A 23,769-nucleotide genomic window follows, 5' to 3' on the forward strand; every position below is an offset into this window, starting at 1 on the left:
GTTTCTCAAATGCATCCACTGGGGCCACACGCGGCCACCAGGGGCTTTTCTTGTAGCCACAGCCTCCTGGGCTGTGATGGGATGGGGGGAAAAATAGCGGCCCCTCCTCCTCCCTGTTGCTCCAGGATGCACCACCTTGGTGTTGATTGCTGGGGCCGCCAGTAGGGGTTCGGCACTGCCCCCCCCCCAAAGACTGTTGGGGCACAACACTGGAGGAGCAGGCAGCAGGTGAGTTCCCCACCTTCCCAGGGGTTGCGGGACTCAGGCATTGGCTTCAGCCCTCAGGTAGTGGGACGGCAGGCTCTGGCTCAGGGCTTCAGGCTCCATCCGCCGACCACGGGGCTTCAGGCTCCAGCCCCCTGCTGCCTCTCTTGCCCCCCAGCAATCCTTCTCCATTGCCCCTGCCCCCCCTCTACCTCCCCTGACCCCCCATCTAGGGCTTAATTTCTCCCCCGGCTTGCCAAGGCTAAGTAAGGCTGCTGTGAAAAGTGATACTTGTATGTTTGTTAATATCACTTTTCACAACAGACTTACTAGCTAGCAATAAATAAATTACACTGATTTGGACATGTATATATGCATATTTGTTTGTTCTTCCTAACGCATTTTAGGAAAAATTGCCTGAGCGGCCACCAGTAAGAGTTGGTGGCCGCACTCTGAGGCCACCAAAAAGATTTGTCCTGAGAACCCTTCCTCTAAAGATCCACATTCTTAAGTCTTGTGTCCTCACACATGCACCTGACTAGCAAAGCTTGTATTATAAAGTTTAGAATCCCTCAGATGGAAACAATTAAAGCATGTGTCCCAGGAGACATACATAGCACGTCATAGCCTTTTATGAGTAATTCTTTTTTTCAATCTAAAAAGATCTAGGTTTCTGGGGCATAAAATGGAATTACAACTCAAACAGGGAGCAGGATAAATGAATCAATCTATAGGAGGACCCTCCAAATAAAAGCAAGCTCTTTCTAAAAAGGTGACTATCTTTTAATCATCTCTATAAACGAAGAATGAAATGCTTGAAATTTGTCCCTATTAATGATTTAGACCAATCAATAAAAGAAACACCTTATTTTTGCTTTTATTGGGTAAAACTGGCACAAGAGATAGCCACAGTCTAGAGGAGAAAGGGAAATAAATATTTAGTAAGAATAAATTAGAGTCTGGATGATGTGGGGGATTGATAACAGAATACAAATTCACCCTATTGCCCCTGATTCAAATCTGGCCTGCGTAAGTAAGCAGTTGTCAGTCTAAACCGTGCTGGACAGCTTTTCCAAATAAAATAAGCAATCACAATGAAATCGTTTTTAGCGATCTCATCAGTGAGGCTCCAAGTTTCTCACGGAGGTCATGGATTCTGTGACTTTTGCAGCGGCCCCTGCGGTTGGCCTGGGTGCTGCCTGAGCAGCTCAGGCAGCCCCTGGGCAGTCGCACTGGCAGCTGCTGGGGCAGTCTCAGGCCCCCCTTCCCCCAGCAGCAGAAGTTTGAGTGTGGTACTGCTATTCTACAACAGATAATTACACAAAAAATGCCCTTTCAAAACAGTTGCTATCTACTACTATTCTCAATGGAGTGAGGTGAACAGTTCCCTCTTTCAAAATGGCCACCAACTCCTATTGGGAACAACAGAAATGAAGCCAAACTGCCTTCGTGGAAGATGATGGCACCCTATCCAGTCACTTCTTTGTGGTATTCTCTGCAAAACATTATTCTTTAGTCCTTGTTGAAGTAAACAAGTTATGCAGGATGACGGCAAAAATGAAAATTATTTTCAATAACTACTCTCTGCACAATATTGACTTGACAGGAAGGTTAGAAAGGGGAACTCAGCGGGGATGTGAACAGAGAAATGTGAAGGACAATAGTGAGGAGGAAGTGGTATGTATGTATGAAAGTGAAATATGGAGCTTGGATGTTAGGAGATAATGGCCCTAAAAGTTGTAATAAAGTGAAGGTTTATAATATACATCTTCAAATCATTAGAAATATCACACTGTAACATTCTCTTTGGGATTCTTGTTTAGTGTTCATACATGAACATTTTAATTAAATAAAAAGGAAATTCCCAAATCAGAAATATGTTAAACTAGAGTTAAGGTTGAGAGTACATATCAGTAACTTAATGGTTGAAAACATTACTGGGATGGTCAGATCACCCCCCAAACGAGCATTAAAAACACAGGATATTTACAGTTAATGTTACCCTTAAAAGAAACCCCAAAAAGTTAAAGTATGAAAATCAGTTAGGGAACTCTGCTCTGCAGTGATACTGATAACAAAATATATAATGTCTTTAAACATCAGTTTATCTAACCTGAGACCACAAACACTATTATGCATTAGTTATAACCGTATAGTTATGCACAGCATCATTACAGGGCAGAGTTAAGGTTATTTGGATGCCTTTACAGTGTGTTTCTATGTCTGAATTTCTTTAAATTTTAACCTTAACTGAATATCCAATGTTTGTAATACTTGTATGGAGGATAATTATAACATCACTATAATACTTTACACTTACATTACTATATCTAATGAACCTTAACTCCAGTTTGTATCTTCGAATATAGAATACACTGATATTGATCGGATATAACTGCTTACATATCAAAACACAGCTAGTGGTCTTCCCTGTATAGAGGATTTTTCCTGTGTATTTTTTTTTCATATCATGTAAAAGATACATGCCACTCCAAAGGAACAACTATTGCTTTTGACAATTCACCTGAAAGCACTCCATTCTGTCCATTAATGAATTTTCCTTCTTTCAAAAGATAAAAGGCTCATTAAAAAGATATCCAATTTAAAATCAAGGATTTCTGATCACCTCGTTCCTTCGCGGCAGAGAATGCAGTATATGAATGAATAATCATCTGCCAGGGCCAGGATTATCTTTTTGGATGTCAGTTTCTAACTGATTATACAGCACAGAGACTTCATCGGTTAGAAGATTCAGAGAAATTACACATCCAAGGAAAAAAAGTGATCCTTGTTCTGTAGATATTTACAGCTGGCTATTCTGAATTATCAGGTAAAAATATTTTGATAAAAACCTTAGAGGAGAATATAGGTCTCCTGCTCCGTTTTACCCGCATTCTGCCATATATTTCGTGTTATGGCCGTCTCGGATGATGACCCAGCACATGTTGTTCATTTTAAGAACACTTTCATTGCAGATTTGACAAAATACAAAGGTGGTACCAATGTGAGATTTCTAAAGATAGCTACAGCACTCGACCCAAGCTTAAGAATCTGAAGTGCCTTCCAAAATCTGAGAGGGACAAGGTGTGAAGCATGCTTTCAAAAGTCTTAAAAGAGCAACACCGATGCGGCAACTATAGAATCCCAAACCACCAAAAAAGAAAATCAACCTTCTGCAGGTGGCATCTGACTCAGATGATGAAAATGATCCAAAGCAATGTGGACTGACGCATAATCAAGCAGAACTCGCCATCAGCAAGGACACGTCCTCTGGAATGGTGGTTGAAGCATAAAGGGACATATGAATCTTTAGAGCATCTGGCATATAAATATCTTGCAACTCCGACTACAACACTGCCATGCGAATGCCTGTTCTCACTTTCAGGTGACATTGTAAATAAGAAGCAGGCAGCATTACCTCCTGTAAATGTAAACAAACTGAACAAGGAGGAGGACTGAGTGGGCTTGTAGGCTCTAAAGTTTTACATGGTTTTGTTTGAATGCAGGTTTTTTTTGTTTTTGTTTTTTTTCCCCCCACACAATTCTGTGTTTGTAAGTTCAACTTTTATGATAAAGAGAATGCACCACAGTACTTGTATTAGGTGAACTGAAAAATACTGTATCTTTTATTTTTTACTGTGCAAATATTTGTAATAAAAAATAAATATAAAGTGAGCACAGTACACTTTGTATTGTGTGTTGTAAAAGAAATCAATATATTTGAATATGTAGAAAAAATTGCAAAATATTTAAATAAATGGTATTCTATTATTGTTTAATAGTGAGATTAATTGTGCAATTAATCGAGATTTTTTAAATTGCCTGACAGCCTTAATAATAAATAATACTGACTAGCTTTTATATAGCACTTTTCACTTGTACATCTCAAAGGGCTTTACAAAGTAAATCTGTACATTACACCCATTTTATAGATTGGAAAACTGAGGCACAAGAAAGAGACATGTCTTTCCCCAAGGTCATTCAGCAGGCCAGCAACAAAGCCAGGAACTGAACTCTAGGGTCCTGAGTCCCAATCCAGTGACCTATCCAACAAAATTAACATGGGGGGGGGGGATTATATAAATCTCCATACTCATGAAATAGATGATGGTAAGGGGAATTTATCATGTACCTAGGTTCTATTAATTTTCTATTAATTATTAAAATAATTTGGAAAAATCATTTATGGTTTTTAAGATCAATTTTTTAAAAATCAATTTTTCTGTTTGCCAGAAGCTGGGAATGGTGACAGGCGATGGATCACTTGATGGTTACCTGTTCTCTTCAGTCCCTCTTGAGCACCTGGCATTGGCCACTGTTAGAAGCCAGGATACTGGGCTAGACTGATCTTTGGTCTGACCCAGTATGGCCGTTCTTATGTTAAATAATTTTGTCATTAAATAGTAATTTAAATCTTATTAGAATAGGATAGATCTTTTAGAAGTGCCTCAGTCCAGTCTATGGGGGTGTGAACTGTAGAGCACCCTAAATACCCTGTATAGACCCTGCTGGCATGAACTAAAAGGTACCTAGTCCGTATTAATATAGTCCTTTTTGAAACAGACTACATCAGTGCCTCATTCAGTGCACAGAATGAACAGTGCTCACAGAGTAGTTTCAATATTTTGTTTTCTCCTCATTGTTCATTGTGTGCCCGCATGCCTTCTTTACTGCACACTAATTAAGCCCTGCTCCAACGACAGAATCATCAATTTCCTCATGGGCTTTTCTATGGCAATCATTACTACAGTATCTGAGTACTTCACATTTATTTTCATTACAGCCTGTGAAATGAGGGATTATTATCCCCATATTACCTATGGGGAACTGAAGCAGAGAGAAATTAGAAGTGTTCACTAATTTTGGGTGCCCAATTTGAGACTCCCAGAACCTGATTTTTTCAGAGAACTTAGCATTCTATATCACTGTATATTTTCAAAGTACAGGTCCCAATGACTTTAATTGCAGGTGTTAGTGCTCAGAAGCTATACAACTCAGACCTTGGGGTCTCAAGTCAGGCACCCAGAAAATGAGGAACACACAATTACTGACCACCGTGGAAAGAAAGGTTTAAGCAATTTGCCCAGCATCTCTTAGGAACTCTGTGGCAGGGGAAGGGATATAAACCAATTCTCAAGGGACCATTCAACTGCTTTAACCGTAACACCCATTCTCTTTGTTCCTACAATTCCCTATCTCATTCATTACACACCTTCCAACTTCTGCAATAAATATGGCAGAGATTCTACAGACAATCTCTTTTATTACACAACCCTGATTCCTCCCCAGAGCAGGTCCATCCTGTACACTCAATAAGACAGAAGCCCTCTGGAATAAATGGTATGAGATCATTTAAAGATTGTAGCATATGCAAGTAAACAAGAGGGCCAAATTAAGGTTACACAGACAACCTTAATTCTGCATTTCCTAACCTCTGACTTGACTTATGCTTAAATAAATTTGTTAGTCTCTAAGGTGCCACAAGTACTCCTTTTCTTTTTGACTTTGCAACCCTACTAATGTTCTTTTAGCAGAGTTTTGCATGTATGTGTAATTTGCTAGTTTTTAAAAAGCAAACTGAAGATACAGAAATTCTATCACAGAGTTGGACAGACCTTTGCTTCTTGAGCTTCCCTAATCTGGCCTTGTTCTAGTCCTGTCTCTTCCCTACCCCGGCTCCCCATCCCAGTCCCATTCTCCTCAGGTAACCAGTCTGTCTCCACTCATCAAGCTTCTCATTCTAGCTCAGTGGTTCTCAACCTATCTACCATTATGCAGCCCACAATGTGTTATATGGCTGCATCCAATACTACCTATATGGCCCTTAGAATGTCACATGGCTGCAGCTGTGTGCTGATTGGGCCACAGGTGGTGCACAGGCCACAGGTTGAGAACCACTGTCCTGGCCCCAATCTCGTTGCCCAACAAATCCTTGTCATCCTTCCAGTCTGTCTTGGTCCCAGTGTCCCCACACAGCCACTCCCAGTTCTCCCACTTCAACCCTCAGCTCTTTGTTCTCAGTCTCTTTCCCAGCTTCCTGCCTCTCTTCATCCAATCTTTCTCCTCTCGCTCCCCCACTCACATTCTCCACCCCCACTGGTGTGATGGCAAAAGGCACAGCCCTGACACAAAGATCACCCCCTGTCAAATTTCAAGTCCCTGCTCTAAAGTGAGGGTGGGGTGGGGTGGGGTGGGGAGCACTAAACTTTCTCAAAAGAAAAGAGCACCAGAATTTTTTAACAAGGCGAAAACAAATGTATTTTCCACTAGCCTTGTTCTCAGAAATGGCTGAGCCACTTTGGCTAAACATTGAAAAACAAACAAACAAACATTCAGTATGAGACAGATATCTGGCATGGAAATTATCAGCCCAAATGACTGAAGTTTGGCCAACTGACAACAGGGTCAGAGCAAATGAAATCAGAAGTGTTGGGCAACCTCAGTAACAGGCGGTGCTGTCAGCTCTGCCTATAACCAAATACTTCAAAACAGAATGAAGCACTTTACATGAATGGCTGATCCTTCCTTCTAGCTTCCCAACTCCAAAGGAAACAAACAATAAGTGGGTAAGATAATAAACACACCACAGTTCACTAGGTATTGTAAAAAAATCTCTAACTCCAATCTGAACTCTGCTGACAAAATGAACCCTAAAACTTCAAAGTATAAAGGACATCAAGAACAGGAACTGGGTAATGCTTACTAGTTTATGCAATCATGAAATTTACAGGGTTGATACCAAATTAAAATGATAAAACAAAAACAAGATACAATGTATTAAAAATTTCTCTCTCAAAGCATAAGTACAGTAAGTACTGAATATATCGCCTCTACCAACAAGCAGAGAAGACCGTTAGAAGCTATGATATGTTTATCTATGCACTGCTCAGGGAATCTCAGTTGCTTCTTCTGATGGGTTCTAATATCTTATCGGCTCTTGAGATTGCATACCAGAGCACTAGAGATAAGAGTGCTGATCTATATAAAGGAAAAAAAATGCAATAATTATTAAAAATAAAATACTAAGATGGAATTTCTTTATATACATGGTCTCCTTTCTGTTATCTGTTCTTTTATTTCTTTGGTATTTTTATAGAAGTTACAGGATGACACTTCTTCCTCAAAGCAACATGTCATCTTTCTTAGTTGAAGAAAATGGACACTGCAAACATGAAAGCAAGCAAAAATTTCATGACCTGCTTACAGTGCCAATAAGGACACAGATTCTGTTCCTGCTGAAATCAATAGAAAAGCTTCCTTGACTTTAACAAGGCCAATATCAAGTCCCAAAGATTTTTGCCATGAGGTACGCAGGACGAAAGGAAGATACTTTAGGTCATCAATGGTGGAGCAAGTTGACTGACACCAGAACAAAAGGAAGGATGGTTTGGGGAAATTTAAAAAATATAAGTAACTAGATACCAACTTTTGATAATGTGTACATTCTGTCCTATTCTTGTTTCTCTCTCATCTATTTATACAGTAAGCTTACAGGGGCAGAAACTGTCTGTCTTACTACAATTGCACAGCGCAACTGAAAACAACCCTAACATATCTTTGGGCTCTACCATAACAACAACATTAAATAATTACAATGATTAATAATAAAAAGACTGCATTTGATTAATTGGGAATGGGGAGGGAAGTGTTTTGAAAATTAAAATCATACCTAGAAGTGAAGTCTCCTTTGCAAATGCTGCAGCAATAGCTGGGTCCAATGCTGGTTGCCCATCACCAGACGGAAGATCAGGTCGAGTATAGTCCCTACTTTTATCATTGTTGTACTTCACATTTAAATTCACCAGTTTGGAAAAATCAATCCGTAGGGTACAGCAAGCATTATAAATATTTTGACCATCTAATGCCTGAAAGAGGAAAAATGTATTTAATAACATAAAATATAGCTTGGTCACAACTGTTGAAGTCTGATAAAAGTGAGCACACATTTGTCCATTTAAACTAAAATTATTTAGTTTAAAAACCAATAAAGATCAAATTCATTAGGTACCTCATAAAGGTCATTCCTGGAAGCTTTTTAATTTCCCTTACCTTGAAAAATTTTGCATACCAAAATACCTGGAGATTTATAGTAGCATTTTAGTGCAGTAAAACTTGGGAACTAGTTTGTCAGATCTACTGAATCAACCTTGTTCCACGCTGCTTGGTATTTAACTCAGGTTTAATGCAGATATACTGTAAAGTTTTCAAAAGTTAAAACCTACTAAAAACAGTAAAGCATTCTTTTTAAAGGGGCATTAGACAGAGAAAAAGACGACTAATAGAAGGCATTAAAATAATATGTAAAAAGTGGTTATGTGGAGGATCACAGTATTTGTAGTGTTCTAGTAGAATGTTTTTTGTTCTACTGTTGAACAAGAGCAGCATCAACACTTAAAAGATAAATGAAAGATCTGCTACACCTATTTTAAGTTAATTTTTTTAAAACAAACAATTCCTTACTGTTAGTGTGGTTCGATACGTGATGCAGCAGTATTCCACTTAGGTATGTGTGTGCCCACCTCATAAGAGCTGGAGAATTTTGCCTAGCAGTACTTGAAAACGGATGGTGCTCGCGCCTTGTGGCCATAATCCTTCCCCGGCTATATGAGGTGGTGCCGCTTCGACCCCCCTCAGTTCCTTTGCACAGAACACCCAGAGACTAGACTCCAATGCAGAGGGGACGTAGGATGGGTCATGGAATACATGTCTGCATCATATCTTTAACCATTTCTTCTTCCTCGAGTACACGCAGCCATGTATTCCGTTTAGGTGACTCACAAACAGTACTCAAAAGCGATTGTTAGATGTGAAAGTGTATTCAGGCCAATTTACTTTTTATTAGGATAGATCAAAGTAATTGTTGAATGTATAGCATATATTCAGAGGTTTAAACCTCACAGAAACTAGTGGAATGTTTCTTGTATAGTTTTCACTTATCTATTCCTGTCATAATGTAATAGCAAACATTTACATGGTAAATACCCTTGCAACTAAATTACCCATCAAAGAAATCTTGTGAAATGCTAATAAAGGACTTAAGGGCTTTACCAGAAAGTCAATTTCAAGCAAGTGGCCATTATGTATACCAGAAAACTTCAATCTGTGAGGTGCGGAGTAATTTTAGGGGAAGGGGCACAGCTAGGGCCCAGACTAACCCCGACAGGGGGTGGGGAGGGAGCTCCGCCCAGCTCCACTCCTGGCCCCGCACCCGGGGTCCTGGCAGCTGGCCCTGCCGCAGGCCTTGGCCGCCAGCCCTGCCACAGGCCTTGGCTGCTAGCATCCACCTCGGCCCCCTTACCCCTGTCCGCGCTCCCAGCTCCCTGTGCTGCTGAGATGGTCGGTAAGAGGATTCTGGATCCTAGGTAAGTGGTCGGTTACCGGCATGATACTCTCCACAATCAGAACTACCACAATTTGATTGCCTTCTGGCAGAGCATCCTGGAGTGTGCTCCCCCTTGCTTGTTCACATATACATTGTGGTGGTATTGTCTGTAAGTATGTGAACCACTGAGCCCAATATGGTCCAGAAAAGCATGACATTGTAGATGGCCTGAAGTGCCATCAGACTGATATGCAGCTCTGACCTTGACTTTTCAGCAGCCCCAGATGTGCTCCACAGCCCCTCAGGGAGGCCTCGGTGACAAAAGTCCTTGCTGGTGAGGGCCAAACAAAGAACAGCCTGACAAACATCCTCTGGAAGCATCCATCACTGTGAGATGTCCAGGACCAGTGGAGGAAGATGGACCAATCTGTCCGAGTGAAGAGTTGGACAGTAAACTGTCCTGAGACACATCTGAAGGGGGCAAAGATGCAACCTTGCAAACTGGACCAGCTGTGTGCAAACAGACCCAGAGTCCAAGAGCCTCAGGCACATCCGAATTCTTGTGAAAGGCTGAGACTGCAGACTGCGGCAAAGGTGGCAAATTGCCTGAAAATTGTCAGTTGGCAAAAATGCTCTCAAACTCTTAGAGAGTCTATAAGGGCAACAATAAACTCAATTTTCTGAATGGGAACCAAAGTTGACTTTCCAGTGTTTAGGATGAGACCCAGATGTTCGAGCAAGTGCATGTAGTATAGACATGGAAAAGGATTTCCGCTCTGGACACTGCCACTCAGTAAACAGACATCCAGGTAAGGGAAGTTGTAGATTCCTTCCTTCCTGAGGTATGCCATCACCATGACCATGCATATGGTAAAAAACCCAACAGGCTAAAGGGAAGCACCACATATTGGAAATGGTGCTCTGCTATGACAAAACAAAGAAATGTTCTGTGGCTTGGCAAAACTGCCACATGAAAATTGGCATCCAGAAGGTCCAGAGCAGTCAACCAGTCGTTCCAAGACAATGGGGGAGGATATGTCATGTTGAGGCTATGAAGGTCAAGCATCTTCCCCCTCCCTTGAATTTGGGCACCAGAAAGTACCAGAAATAGAAGCTCTGACCCTGGTGTTCCAGTGGAACCCCCTCCACTGCTCGCAAAGCCAGCAGAGAGCAATCCTGCTTGAGGAGCAGCATCTCATGAGAGGTGTCCCTGAATAGGGATGGGGAAGGAGGAGGGGAGGGGGATAAGAACGTAAGAATGGCCATACTGGGTCAGACCAAAGGTCCATCCAGCCCACTATCCTGTCTACCAACAGTGGCCAATGCCAGGTGCCCCAGAGGGAGTGAACCTAACAGGTAATGATCAAGTGATCTCTCTCCTGCCATCCATCTCCACTCTCTGACAAACAGAGGCTAGGGACACCATTCCTTGCCCATCCTGGCTAACAGCCATTAATGGACTTAACCTCCATGAATTTATCCAGTTCTCTTTTAAACCCTGTTATAGTCCTAGCCTTCACAATCTCCTCAGGCAAGGAGTTCCACAGGTTGACTGTGCGCTGAGTGAAGAAAAACTTCATTTTATTTGTTTTAAACCTGCTACACATTAATTTCATTTCATGGCCCCTAGTTCTCATACTATGGGAACAAGAAAATAACTTTTCCTTATTCACTTTCTCCACACCACTCATGATTTTATATACCTCTATCATATCCCCCCTTAGTCTCCACTTTTCCATGCTGAAAAGTCCTAGCCTCTTTAATCTCTCCTCATATAGGACCTGTTCCAAACCCCTAATCATTTTAGTTGCCCTTTTCTGAACCTTTTCTAATGCCAGTATATCTTTTTTGAGATGAGGGGTGAAGGGTTCATGTTTGGTTATTCTACCTGGAAACAGTCAGAGCACACTCTAGCTGTTCTGTAGAGGCAATGCACACATTGCTTCTATCCAAGGACAAGGACTAGATATGAACCGTGAAAAGTTGATTATGAGACGGTGACCGTGGGAAGCTTTCTTAGCCTGGGCTCAAGGTCTGAGAACCAGGATTGTAGTAGATAAAAGTTGGTATTAATCAACGTCATGCATTCCTTTGTTGTATCTTTTTGCAGTAGCAGTATGTAATGCATAGGGAGGAGAAATATAATAAAAGGAGAAGGTTGAAAGCTGGGGGGGCAACAGCCCATTTCAGCTGACCAGCCTGCTTGCTTGGATAAAGCTGTGTTCTGTCTCATCATTGAACCGCCGCAACTGGCACCCAAACGTGGGGCCCTCAGCACTCACCTCGCCCGGCAAGGGTTTCAGACACGTCACTCATCCGCCTCGCGGATCCCGGTGAGTATTTTTCGTTGTGGTAAGTATGGGAAGCTCCCTCTCTGCTTTGCAAGTGCAACACCGCAATGAGCTACAGTATTTGCTGCGTAAGGCTCAGCATGACTGCCCCACTCGAGAACTCACTCTCCTGCTACAGGAGGTGAGTGCCCAATGCCCATGGTACCCTGAAGCCAGAACCCTTAAGCTAGCGGACTGGGAGTGGTTGGGCCAGACATTGCACAAAGAGCCTCGGGCGCCCGTGCAGGCTTTACATGCCTGGCACCTCTGCCGCGACGCGATACAGCGTGTCGCCTCGGACAGGCCCTCCCTCGCAAGGCTGGTGATCTCGCCACGGCCGTCCGCTCCTGCAGCCATCCCCCCTCCTGACAATGCGACACAGTGTGTCGCCTCAGAAAGACCCTCTCCCGCGCCAACAGAGGGGCTGCCGATCCCGCCACCCCCGTCCGCTCCTGCAACCATCCGTCCCCCTGCTTCGCCCCCAGTGCCTCTATTACCACCGCCTCCCTGGCCTTCCCCACCGGAGCCGGTGTGTGATCACCCTCCGCTCGTGGGGCCCCATGCTCCGGGGCCCCCCAGGGGGTCATCTGCATCTGCTCAGGGGCTTTTGCTGGTGCAACAAATGGTTCACGCAGCGAAGACTCGCTCAGATCTTACAGAAGAGGAGCTGGCTGATCTGGTCTCAGTTTGTCCGGTGACCTGGCAGGATGATGGCCAGGGCAACCAGGCTGCAAACTGGGTCAGTTTGCCTTACTCGGTGATCAGAGAGGTAAAGAAAGCGATTCGCGAGTTCGGCCTGACTAGCACGTATGTGCGTGGTCTATTTGAAGGGCTAGGTAGTGGGTACTCCCTGATCCCTGAAGATTGGAAGGCGCTGTTGCGCATGATGCTGACACCTAGTCAGTATGTTATTTGGCTTAGTGAGTATCGGCAGATGGCGGAACGCCAAGCCCAGGTATATAGAGAGCAAGGTATCATTTATGAGCAATTGGCAGGGGAGGGCCAGTTTGCTACCGTTCAGCTGCAGTCTCAACTCCCTCAGGCCGTCTTCCCCATTATTTCCACCTGCGCCCAGCATGCTTTCCGGAAGGTCCCGGATTCGGGCAGGCCTACCAAAAGCTTTGCCAGTATCCGTCAGGGTGCATCAGAGTCCTTTATGGATTTTACCAACAGATTGCAGGAGGCTATCCTCCGACAGGTGGATAACCCTGCGGCAGCTCAGGAGATCCTGTTAAAAATGGCGGTTGAAAATGCGAACGAGGATTGCCGCCGTGCTCTCCAGGCTGCATAAGCCTCTGGAATTCTAGAGCTGTCGGACATGCTGCGGGCGTGCCAAAACATCGGAACTCAAGCACATAAAGCTGGGGTTCTGGCCGCCGCCCTGCGGAAAAGCGGGAAGGAGGGGAAGCGTTGTTACCGCTGTGGTAAGGAGGGTCACTTTCAGCGGGAGTGCCGCTCATTGACGGCGCCCGCGCGCCCCTCAAAGAAGTGCCCCAAGTGTCGGAAGGGCTATCACTGGGCTAATCAGTGTCGTAGCGGGTCGGGAAACCGCACGACAGGTCCCCCCCGAACCCAGGGCCAAACAGGGGTGTTTCCCACTCAGACAACTGTTCCTCTGCCTTACAATCCATAGACTCCATGAGGGCGGCGACTGCCGGAAGTGCAGGGCTTGATTTGATTATGCAGGAGGACACTGATTTTCAGTTGCCGGGGGAGGTTTGCGCCATACCTACACAGGTGACGGGACCTCTCCCTGCCGGATTTGTGGGTCTGGTTCTCCCTCGCTCACACGCTGGGAAACAGGTTTTTTTTTGTCATCCCAGGAGTCATTGACGCCGATTACACCGGCGTTATTAAGGTTCAGGTATGGACCCATCTTCCGCAGTCGCTCCCGCGTGGACGGTCAATTGCACAATTGATTTTAGTCCCCTATCAGGTGCCAGCCGCAGAGGATCGAGCCCGGGGCGGAGGCGGCTTTCGATCGACGCTGGCTCAGTCGCCGTCTCACAACACGTCCTCTCCACTTGTTGCTCTAACAATGTCGGTCCGCCCCTCGAAACCTCAGTTAACACTTCTCTTAAATAATGTTCCCTTTACAGGGTTGGTGGACACTGGAGCTGACGTTACGGTGATTCGTGATCCGGAGTGGCCGGTCGGTTGGCCAACAGTTCCTTCTAAAGAGTTGTGGGGGATCGGGGGTAGCAAACCCGGGCGCCAAAGTTTGTCTTGGGTCACGGTCTCTAAACCAGGAGGCTGTGCCCTTGCTACAATCCGCCCTTTTGTACTCCCTGTCCACCTCAATATTTGGGGCCATGATTTACTTACAAAGCTGGACACCACCCTCGATGTTAATATATAATGGCCCAAAATCCTCCCTCACCCACCTTGCCATCCGCATTACCATTGGTATGGCAATCCTTAGAGCCCATATGGATTGACCAGTGGCCCCTCCCTCTAGAAAAGCTGAAAGCGCTTCATTCACTTGTACAACAATATTTGCATGCATAGCGCTTGGAGAGCTTCACTAGTCCTTGGAACTAGCTGCTGTTATTTTGGCCTTTCAACTTTTTGCTGATTGTCCCTTTAATTTGATTGTGGACACGCATTATGTTTATCAGGTAATTGATTATTTACCCCTTGCCCTCATTACCCCTCAGGTCGATGTGGACCTTCTTCGCCTGTTTTTGTCCTTACAGTATCTCATCACCACTCGTAATTTCCCTTATTTTGTTGCTCATATTTGCAGTCATACCCCTCTGCTTGGGCTACTCACTGAAGGCAATGCGCGTGCCGATCGCGCGTTATGTGGTCAGGTAAATTCCCTTTTTTCTGACCCCATCGAAAGCCATTCCTTTTTTCATCAGTTTGCCTCTGTCTTGGCCCGACAGTTTCATATTCCTGCTGATCATGCACGTTCTATTGTTCGTTCCTGCCCCCACTGTGCCGCTGCTGCCCCTACCTTTTCTTATGCCATTAACCCCAGAGGTACCGCAACGAATCAGCTGTGGCAAATGGATGTCACTCACGTGCCACAATTCTGCCCCTATTCGTTTTTACATGTTTTTATTGATACCTATTTGGGATTCCTTTGGGCGACCCCACAGCGTGGGGAAGCCACTCCCAAAGTTATTCACCATTTGCTAGCCTGTTTTGCTGTTATGGGTCACCCGAGCCAGATAAAAACGGATAATGCCCCAGCCTATTGCTCCACAGCCCTCTCCACCTTTTGTGCCCAATGGAATGTCCGTCTCAAACACGGGATCCCTTATAATTCCACAGGCCAAGCTATTGTTGAACGTGCAAATCGCATGCTAAAAATCTTGCTTGACAAATAATTAAAACAAGGGGAGCTGCGTCTCCGAATCTTAGGAGACATTCAGCAACAACTGCATATCCTTTTGTTTACTTTAAATAATTTAACGCTGAACGCAGATCAGCAGACCCCCGCGGATCGGCATTTTCACAAATCTGAGGTACTGGAAAGACCGCGTGTCTATTACCGTCAGCTGCCCGATCCGCAATGGTTGGGCCCAGTGCCTTTAATTACTTGGGGTCGGGGATATGCTGCTGTGTTTCTCCCTGCAGGACCGTTGTGGGTTCCAACCGGTGTGTGCAACCGGCACTGAAACAGCATGGCATGGCACCAGGGGCTGTCGAACCCCATACCGGAGTTTCAGCTGACCTTGGAGGAAAACGCGGTGCCTCCCGGGTCGACAACGGCGGGACGGAGACGGAAGAGACGTAGCATCCCAAGCCAGCCCGTGACATGCGGAGCAGTAAAAGCATTGGTCGCCGCGGCTCAACGAAGACTGGCAGCAAACCAACAGCCAGAGACTCCTGAGACTTTGTTTGTGGCGATTTTCGCCCAAATTACTGCTAATTCTCTATTGATTGTATGCCTTTTGTGCCTGCTATTTCCTGCAGGGGTTGACTCGGGAGTGCTTTCTCCGTTATGGGCCCGAAAGACATATAACCTATGGGAAAGATTGGCTTCAATATCAAATGTTACCCACTTTTGTTTATTTGATTTTGTAGCAGCTGAAGATTTGTTAGGTACATGCCTTATTCCAGTATGTCATCACCCTGAGGAGATAGGGAATAAGACGATGCTCGCTGCTTATGCAAATCTCTCTTCCCAGTACTCTGACATGGCTAATTGGGGCCCGGCCAATTATACTCTGCCTCACACGGCTATATCTCTCCACACACCGTACCCGGCCGGGGCCAACAATGTCACCTGTGCGCGTGTGGTTAACTGCACTACTACAAAGGTGCCCTTGGGCTGTCGGCAAATTCCTCAACCCCTTTTAAATTGTTCCCACGCTGTGAATGTTTCAAACAATAATGGCCATATCATCCTACCATCAGGGTGGTTTTTTACCTGCGGCTCACGCACCTTTAGTTATATTCCTGCAAATTTAAGTGATGGCACCCTTTGCTGTCTTAGTAGAATGACGCTTATATTGCCTTTTGCCAGCCAAAGGCACAGAAAAAGAAGTGTGCCCCTTTCAGATAATTGTGTTGCAGATGTTGAGCTTTTTAGTTGCGCTGAGTATACTGCTTTAGCGGCCTCCATTGTTGGGGTCCCTGCGCTTGCCACTTATACAGCCAGAACCTTAAGTACCCTGGCATGCTTTGCAGCAAAGGCAATTAACACAACATCCCAGGCAATTGCCCTACTTAACACAGAGCAACATGAATTAAGGGATGCAATCTTGGATAACAGAGCAGCCATTGATTTTCTGCTCTTAAAACATCACATAGGCTGTTCCACGTTTCGGCATATGTGTTGTTTTAATTTAACTGATAATAGTCGTTCCATAGAAACCAGACTGGCCGAATTGGCCAATCTTACGGCACACATACGTCAAGATCTGGGGTTTGAGGGCTTTTGAAATTGGCTTACAGGTTGGCTGCCATCTCTAGGAAGGCTGAGACAACTTTTTGATTATACTGTGTTTGTGATCATTGGGCTTGTTTTTTGCTGCTGCTGTGTACAATGTTTTCCCTCTTTGCTAAGACTTTGTAGAGATTCGCCCTGGCAGGCTCCCCAAGTTATGTCACTGTCTGTCTGGGAATTAAATAGCTTGCAAAAGCAAATTGATGGCTATCATGAGATGGCCGGGTATAATTAAACAAAAAATGGGGGGATGAAGGGTTCATGTTTGGTTATTCTACCTGGAAACAGTCAGAGCACACTCTGGCTGTTTTGTAGAGGCAATGCACACATTGCTTCTATCCAAGGACAAGGACTAGATATGAACCGTGAAAAGTTGATTATGAGACGGTGACCGTGGGAAGCTCTCTTAGCCTGGGCTCAAGGTCTGAGAACCAGGATTGTAGTAGATAAAAGTTGGTATTAATCAACGTCATGCATTCCTTTGTTGTATCTTTTTGCAGTAGCAGTATGTAATGCATAGGGAGGAGAAATATAATAAAAGGAGAAGGTTGAAAGCTGGGGGGGCAACAGCCCATTTCAGCTGACCAGCCTGCTTGCTTGGATAAAGCTGTGTTCTGTCTCATCATTGAACCGCCGCAGAGGGGACCACATCTGAAAGCAGTATTCAAGATGTGGGCGTACCATGGATTTATATAAGGGCAATAAGATATTCTCAGTCTTATTCTCTATCCCTTTTTTAATGATTCCTAACATCCCATTTGCTTTTCTGACTGCCTCCGCACGCTGCGTGGACGTCTTCAGAGAACTATCCATGATGACTCCAAGATCTTTTTCCTGATTAGTTGTAGCTAAATTAGGCCCCATCATATTGTATGTATAGTTGGAGTTATTTTTTCCAACATGCATTACTTTACATTTATCCACATTAAATTTCATTTACCATTTTGTTGCCCAATTACTTAGTTTTGTGAGATCTTTTTGAAGTTCTTCACAGTCTGCTTTGGTCTTGACTATCTTGAGTAGTTTAGTATCATCTGCAAACTTTGCCACCACACTGTTTACCCCTTTCTCCAGATCATTTATGAATAAGGTGAATAGGATTGGTCCTAGGACTGACCCTTGGGGAACACCACTAGTTACCGCTCTCCATTCTGAAAATTTACCATTTATTCCTACCATTTGTTCCCTGTCTTTTAACCAGTTCTCAATCCATGGAGGGATCTTCCCTCTTATCCCATGACAACTTAATTTACGTAAGAGCCTTTGGTGACGGACCTTGTCAAAGGCTTTCTGGAAATCTAAGTACACTATGTCCACATGTTTGCTGACCCCCTCAAAGAACTTTAATAGATTAGTAGGACATGATCTCCCTTTACAGAAACCATGTTGACTTTTGCGCAACAATTTATGTTCCTCTATGTGTCTGACAATTTTATTCTTTACTATTGTTTCAATTAATTTGCCCAGTACGAACGTTAGACTTACCGGTCTGTAATTTCCAGGATCACCTCTACAGCCCTTCTTAAATATTGGTGTTACATTAGCTATCTTTCAGTCACTGGGTACAGTAGCTGATTTAAAGGACAGGTTACAAACCATAGTTAATAGTTCCACAATTTCACATTTGAGTTCTTTCAGAACTCTTGGGTGAATGCCATCTGATTCCAGTGACTTGTTACTGTTAAGTTTCTCAATGAATTCCAAAACCTCCTCTAGTGATACTCCAATCTGTGACAATTCCTCAGATTTGTCACCTACAAAAGACAGCTCAGGTTTGGGAATCTCCCTAACATCCTCAGCCGTGAAGACTGAAGCAAAGAATTCATTTAGTTTCTCTGCGATGACTATCATCTTTAAGCACTCCTTTTGTAACTCGATCGTCCAGGGGCCCCACTAGTTGTTTAGCAGGCTTCCTGCTTCTGATGTACTTAAACATTTTGTTATTACCTTTTGAGTTTTTGGCTAGCTGTTCTTCAAACTCCTTTTTGGCTTTTCCAATTACATTTTTACACTTAATTTGGTAGTGTTTATGCTCCTTTCTATTTACCTCACTAGGATTTGACTTCCACTTTTTAAAAGATGCCTTTTTATCTCTCACTGCTTCTTTTACATGGTTGTTAAGCCACGGTGGCTCTTTTTTAGTTCTTTTACTGTGTTTTTTAATTTGGGTTATACATTTAAGTTAAGCCTCTATTATGGTGTCTTTGAAAAGTGTCCATGCAGCTTGCAGGGATTTCACACTAGTCACTGTACCTTTTAATTTCTGTTTAACCTCCTCATTTTTGCATAGTTCCCCTTTCTGAAATTAAATGCCACAGTGTTGGGCTGTTGAGGTGTTCTTCCCACCACTGGAATGTTAAATGTTATTATATTATGGTCACTATTTCCAAGCGGTCCTGTTATAGTTACCTCTTGGACCAGAACCTGTGCTCCACTCAGGACTAGATCGAGTTGCCTCTCCCCTTGTGGGTTCCTGCACCAGCTGCTCCAAGAAGCAGTCATTTAAAGTATCAAGAAATTTTGTCTCTGCATTTCATCTTGAGGTGACATGTACCCACTCAATATGGGGATAACTGAAATCCCCCACTATTACCGAGTTCTTTATTTTGATAGCTGCTCTAATCTCCCTTAGCATTTCATCGTCACTATCACTGTCCTGGTCAGATGGTCGATAATAGATCCCTACTGTTATATTCTTATTAGAGCATGGAATTACTATTCACAGAGATTCTATGGCATGTGGATTTATTTATGATTTTTATTTCATTTGATTCTACATCTTCTTTCACATGTAGTGCTACCCCCCACCCGCACAACCTGTTCTGTCCTTCCGATATATTTTGTACCCCAGAATGATTGTGTCCCACTGATTGTCCTCACTCTACCAGGTTTCTGTGACGCCTATTATATCAATATCCTCCTTTAACATGAGGCACTCTAGTTCATCCATCTTATTATTTAGACTTCTAGCATTTGTATACAAGCACTTTAAAAATTTGTCACTGTTTATCTGTCTACCCTTTTCCGATGTGTCAGATTCTTTATGTGAACGTTTCTCGTCTGACCTGGCCCATACTTTGTCCTCTTCCATCCTCTCTTCCTGACTAAAACCTAGAGATTCTCTATCAATAGACCCTCCAAGAGAAGTCTTTGTCTGATCCACGTGCACCTCTGCAGCAATCAGCTTTCCCCCCTATCTCTTAGTTTAAAAATTGCTCTGCAACCTTTTTAATGTTAAGTGCCAGCAGTCTGGATCCACTTTGGAGCCCATCCCTCCTATATAGGCTTCCCCATCCCAAAAGTTTCCCCAGCTCCTAATAAATCTAAACCCCTCCTCTCTCTACACCATCGTCTTATCCATGCATTGAGACTCTGAAGCTCTGCCTGCCTACCTGGCCCTGCACGTGGAACTGGAAGCATTTCTGAGGATGCCACCAGAGAGGTCCTGGATTTCAGTCTCTTTCCCAGCAGCCTAAATTTGGCCTCCAGGATGTCTTTCCTACCCTTCCCTACGTCACTGGTACCTACATGTACCACGACCACCGGCTACTCCCCAGCACTACACATAAGTCTATCTAGATGCCTCGAGAGATCCGCAACCTTTGCACCAGGCAGGCAAGTCACCATACAGTTCTCCCGGTCATCAAAAACCCAGCTATCTATGTTTCTAATGATCGAATCTCCCATCACTAACACCTGCCTTTTCCTAATGACTGGAGTTCCCTCCCCCAGAGAGGTAACCTCAGTGCGAGAGGATACCCCAACATCATCTGGAAGGAGGGTACCAACTATGGTAAGGTTTCCCTCTGTTCCCACTGACTGCTCTCTTTCTCTGGGCCTTTCATCCTCCTTAACAGCGCAGGGGCTGTCTGACTGGAGGTGGGACAAATCTTCATTGTCCCAGAAAGCCTCATCAACATACCTCTCTGCCTCCCTTAGCTCCTCCAGTTCCACCACCTTGGCCTCCAAAGCCCGTACATGGTCTCTGAGGGCCAGGAGCTCCTTGCACTAAATGCACGCATACGCCACCCACCCACAGGGCAGGTAATCATACATGTTACACTGAATGCAATGAACAGGATAGCCCCCGCTCTACTGCTGGGTTTCTGCCTGCATTTTCTCCTACAGCTCCCTAGGTTAATGATAGGGTTTTTGTTTAAATAAAAAAGTTCTGATTATAGTTTAGTTTAAAGGTTTTAAAGAATGGCAAGTATACCTTGCCCCCTTTCCACTCCCCTTCCAAACATCCTCTCGAAATTCCCTGTTAGCGGTCCCTGGTCGCAAAGCCCTGGTCACTTGCTCACGGCTTTATAGAGCCCTGGCCTTCTTGACAGCCCTGCCCCCTGACTAAGGCTCAGCCAATGAACAGAGGCTTCTAGATTCCAAACCTTGTTTAGAAGCTCACAGCTTCCAACTGCCAGCCACAGCACATGGTCCTGTGCAAAGGAACCGGATGGCATAGCTGCATTTGAGAGTGCTTAGAACCCAGATGTCAGTGGTGATCGAGACCCAAGCATTGTGAAAGCAAGCCAGTCTGTTCCCAAATGGAGTGTGCAGGAAGAAGGGAGCAATGACTCGAACATGGCTCTGGTCCAAGGAGTCAAAATGGGTACATGGAGGACTCTCGGGAAAAGCATGTTGACTGGCCAAACCAGAATGCCTCCTCCTCTGGGACTTATGCCCCTTTCTGGGGTAGTCCTGCTGTCTCAGGGAGGGAAAGGCTGCCCAAATGTAGATGATAGACGATGCTGCTGCTGACCACCACAGTGACATCTCTGCACTGGTGGCATATATACCCTCAAGGACTGTAGGATAGCCATAGAGTTCTTGAAGGAGTGCGGAGTCTAGTCTGTTTGGAAAAAAGGACACCGCCGTTGAAGGGTAAATCCTCTATGGCCTGTTGTACGTGGAGAGCAATACCCAGATTCAGCAGCCAGGAAGCCCTTCTCATGATCACCACTGAGGCCATCACTCTGCGATGCAGCACGGACTGCAACGAAGTCTTAGCCACCAATCAGCTTTTGGTGATAAATGCCTGAAATTCCTCCCTCAGGGCTTCAGGGGACACATCAGGTCCAAACATTTAGAGTCTTTATTCTTGGGAGTTGACTTACATCTGCTCTGTCGGGCTCTATGGTTCACAGCAGTTACAACCAGGAAATCTGGGGCTGGATGCAAGTACAAACCCTCAAATTGCTGCACTGGAATGAAATAACATTTCTCCATATGCTTTACAATAGGCAGTACTGAAGCTGGATTGCTTCAGAGAACTTAGCAGGCTCTCAGAGCTCATCGTTAATAGGGAGGGCGACTAACAGGGCCAGGCAGCTGCAGGATATCCAACAATTTATGGGTATTCTCCTGCAGGAACTCTGTTTGCATACCCAGGGAAGCAGCCATGCACTGCGAAAGATCCTGGTATGCCTTGAAATACTCAACTACCAAAGGAGCGGAAGAGCCAGGCACAATGGAATCATCTGGGGATGAAGATAAAATGGTTAACTGTGCCAGAGCCAGATCCTACACCAGGACTGATGGGACCTGGATGGGAGAACTCTGGGTGTGCTGCAAGGGAAATGTTCACTGGTGCCTGGGCCTGTGGCAGATCAACTGTCACCACCACAGATCTGCCCAGTGGTTTCACCTTAGACCGAGATGTAGAGTGGAACCTCTGCGACCGAGAAGCAGGGGTTGGAACCGGAGTCAACAGTACAGGGTCTCCATCCTCCCTGAATGGCACCAGGGAGTGGTTGATGGGTCCTGCTCCTTCCTGCATGCCAGCATTCACACCGTACTGGGCTGCACCTCTTCTGGAGGAACAGAGAAGACCCCACGCAACCTGGAGCAACCTTAATCAGTCTCATGCAACCCTTTCCTCGCCACACTCAATGGGGAGGGACTCCTCCGTCCCTTTGGAGAGGCACCAGTTCCAGAGCAGGAAGCGGTAGAATTCTGAGAACCTGAGGGCGACCTCTGATCTAACAGAGGCCTCGGTGCCGAAGCAAGCTGCACTGCCTGTTCAAGAAGGTGCTGCTTTAGACAAAGTTCTCTTGTCATCTGAGTCCATCTTGTGAATGATTTGCAAATCAAACACCAATTTTTGATGTGGGCTTTGCCTACGCACAGCAAGTACTGTATGTGGGGATTGTTGTTGGGAATTGCTCCCTCACACGATGGACAGTGTTTAAACCCTGGTTAGGGCATCACCAGAGAAATACTTAAACTAATGCTAACTAAAACTAACACTATATTAAGGGTACTAATTAACTGTATACTACTAGAAAGGTCACTAAGAAAGAGAGGTTGTGAAGTTAAGAACCACACACAGCTCCAACCCCAGCCATGAGCAGTAAGAAGGAATTGAGGGGTGGTGGTGCCGCCTCATACAGCCAGAGGAGGAGCTATGGTCACAAGACATGAGCGCAGCTCCTCTACAGGTCCTGCTCGGCAAAATTCTCCAGCTGCGATGTGCTGAGGGTGCACTCATCTAAGTAGAATACATGGCTGTATCAACTCAAAGAATTATGTATTTTTCTAATTATGTTCTTGATAATTCCAAATGGAGTTGATGCATGTATCAGGCCCGTTTAGAGATTTCTAAAACACTGTATATCTATATATGAATTTTCAAATTTTATTTATGTTTAAAGAAAGCCACATCAGTGTTGTTTTTCATTGAATGTCAGTGGTTCTTAATAAGAACTATTTCTGTACTTCCCAGCAACAAATCTCATGACTAAAAAGCTCTAATTAAAGAGCTTAATACAGGAGAGTAATAGTGGAGGTTTTCACAGCTGATTAAGTTTTATTATTTGTTTGGAAAAAATTGTGCTCATATTAAACCAATATATGATTAATAAGTGATTCTATTAAATACAAATTATCTTGCATACAAACACAGAAGGCTACATTCAAATACTGTGTTGAAATCTATGTCACATGATGGTCCAGTTGACTGATGCCTGTTTCCTTAATTCTTGGCAAGTTTCATTTTTTAATAACTAGTTGAAATA

At 44.4% G+C, this 23,769-nt stretch overlaps 1 protein-coding gene across 5 annotated transcripts in view; it reads right to left on the bottom strand.

Annotated features, from left to right (window-relative positions):
* The window catches only part of PTBP2 (polypyrimidine tract binding protein 2), a 91,115-nt gene that overhangs the window by 13,065 nt on the left and 54,281 nt on the right, over nt 1-23,769 (bottom strand). For all 5 annotated transcript variants that reach the window (XM_074961286.1, XM_074961285.1, XM_074961287.1 and 2 more), the window contains one exon: nt 7,874-8,069. In XM_074961286.1, coding sequence (XP_074817387.1) covers nt 7,874-8,069 — 196 coding nt within the window. The remainder of the gene's footprint in view (nt 1-7,873; nt 8,070-23,769) is intronic.

The sequence above is a fragment of the Natator depressus genome, chromosome 8 (assembly GCF_965152275.1).
Source record: "Natator depressus isolate rNatDep1 chromosome 8, rNatDep2.hap1, whole genome shotgun sequence".
NCBI classification, from domain to species: domain Eukaryota; kingdom Metazoa; phylum Chordata; order Testudines; family Cheloniidae; genus Natator; species Natator depressus.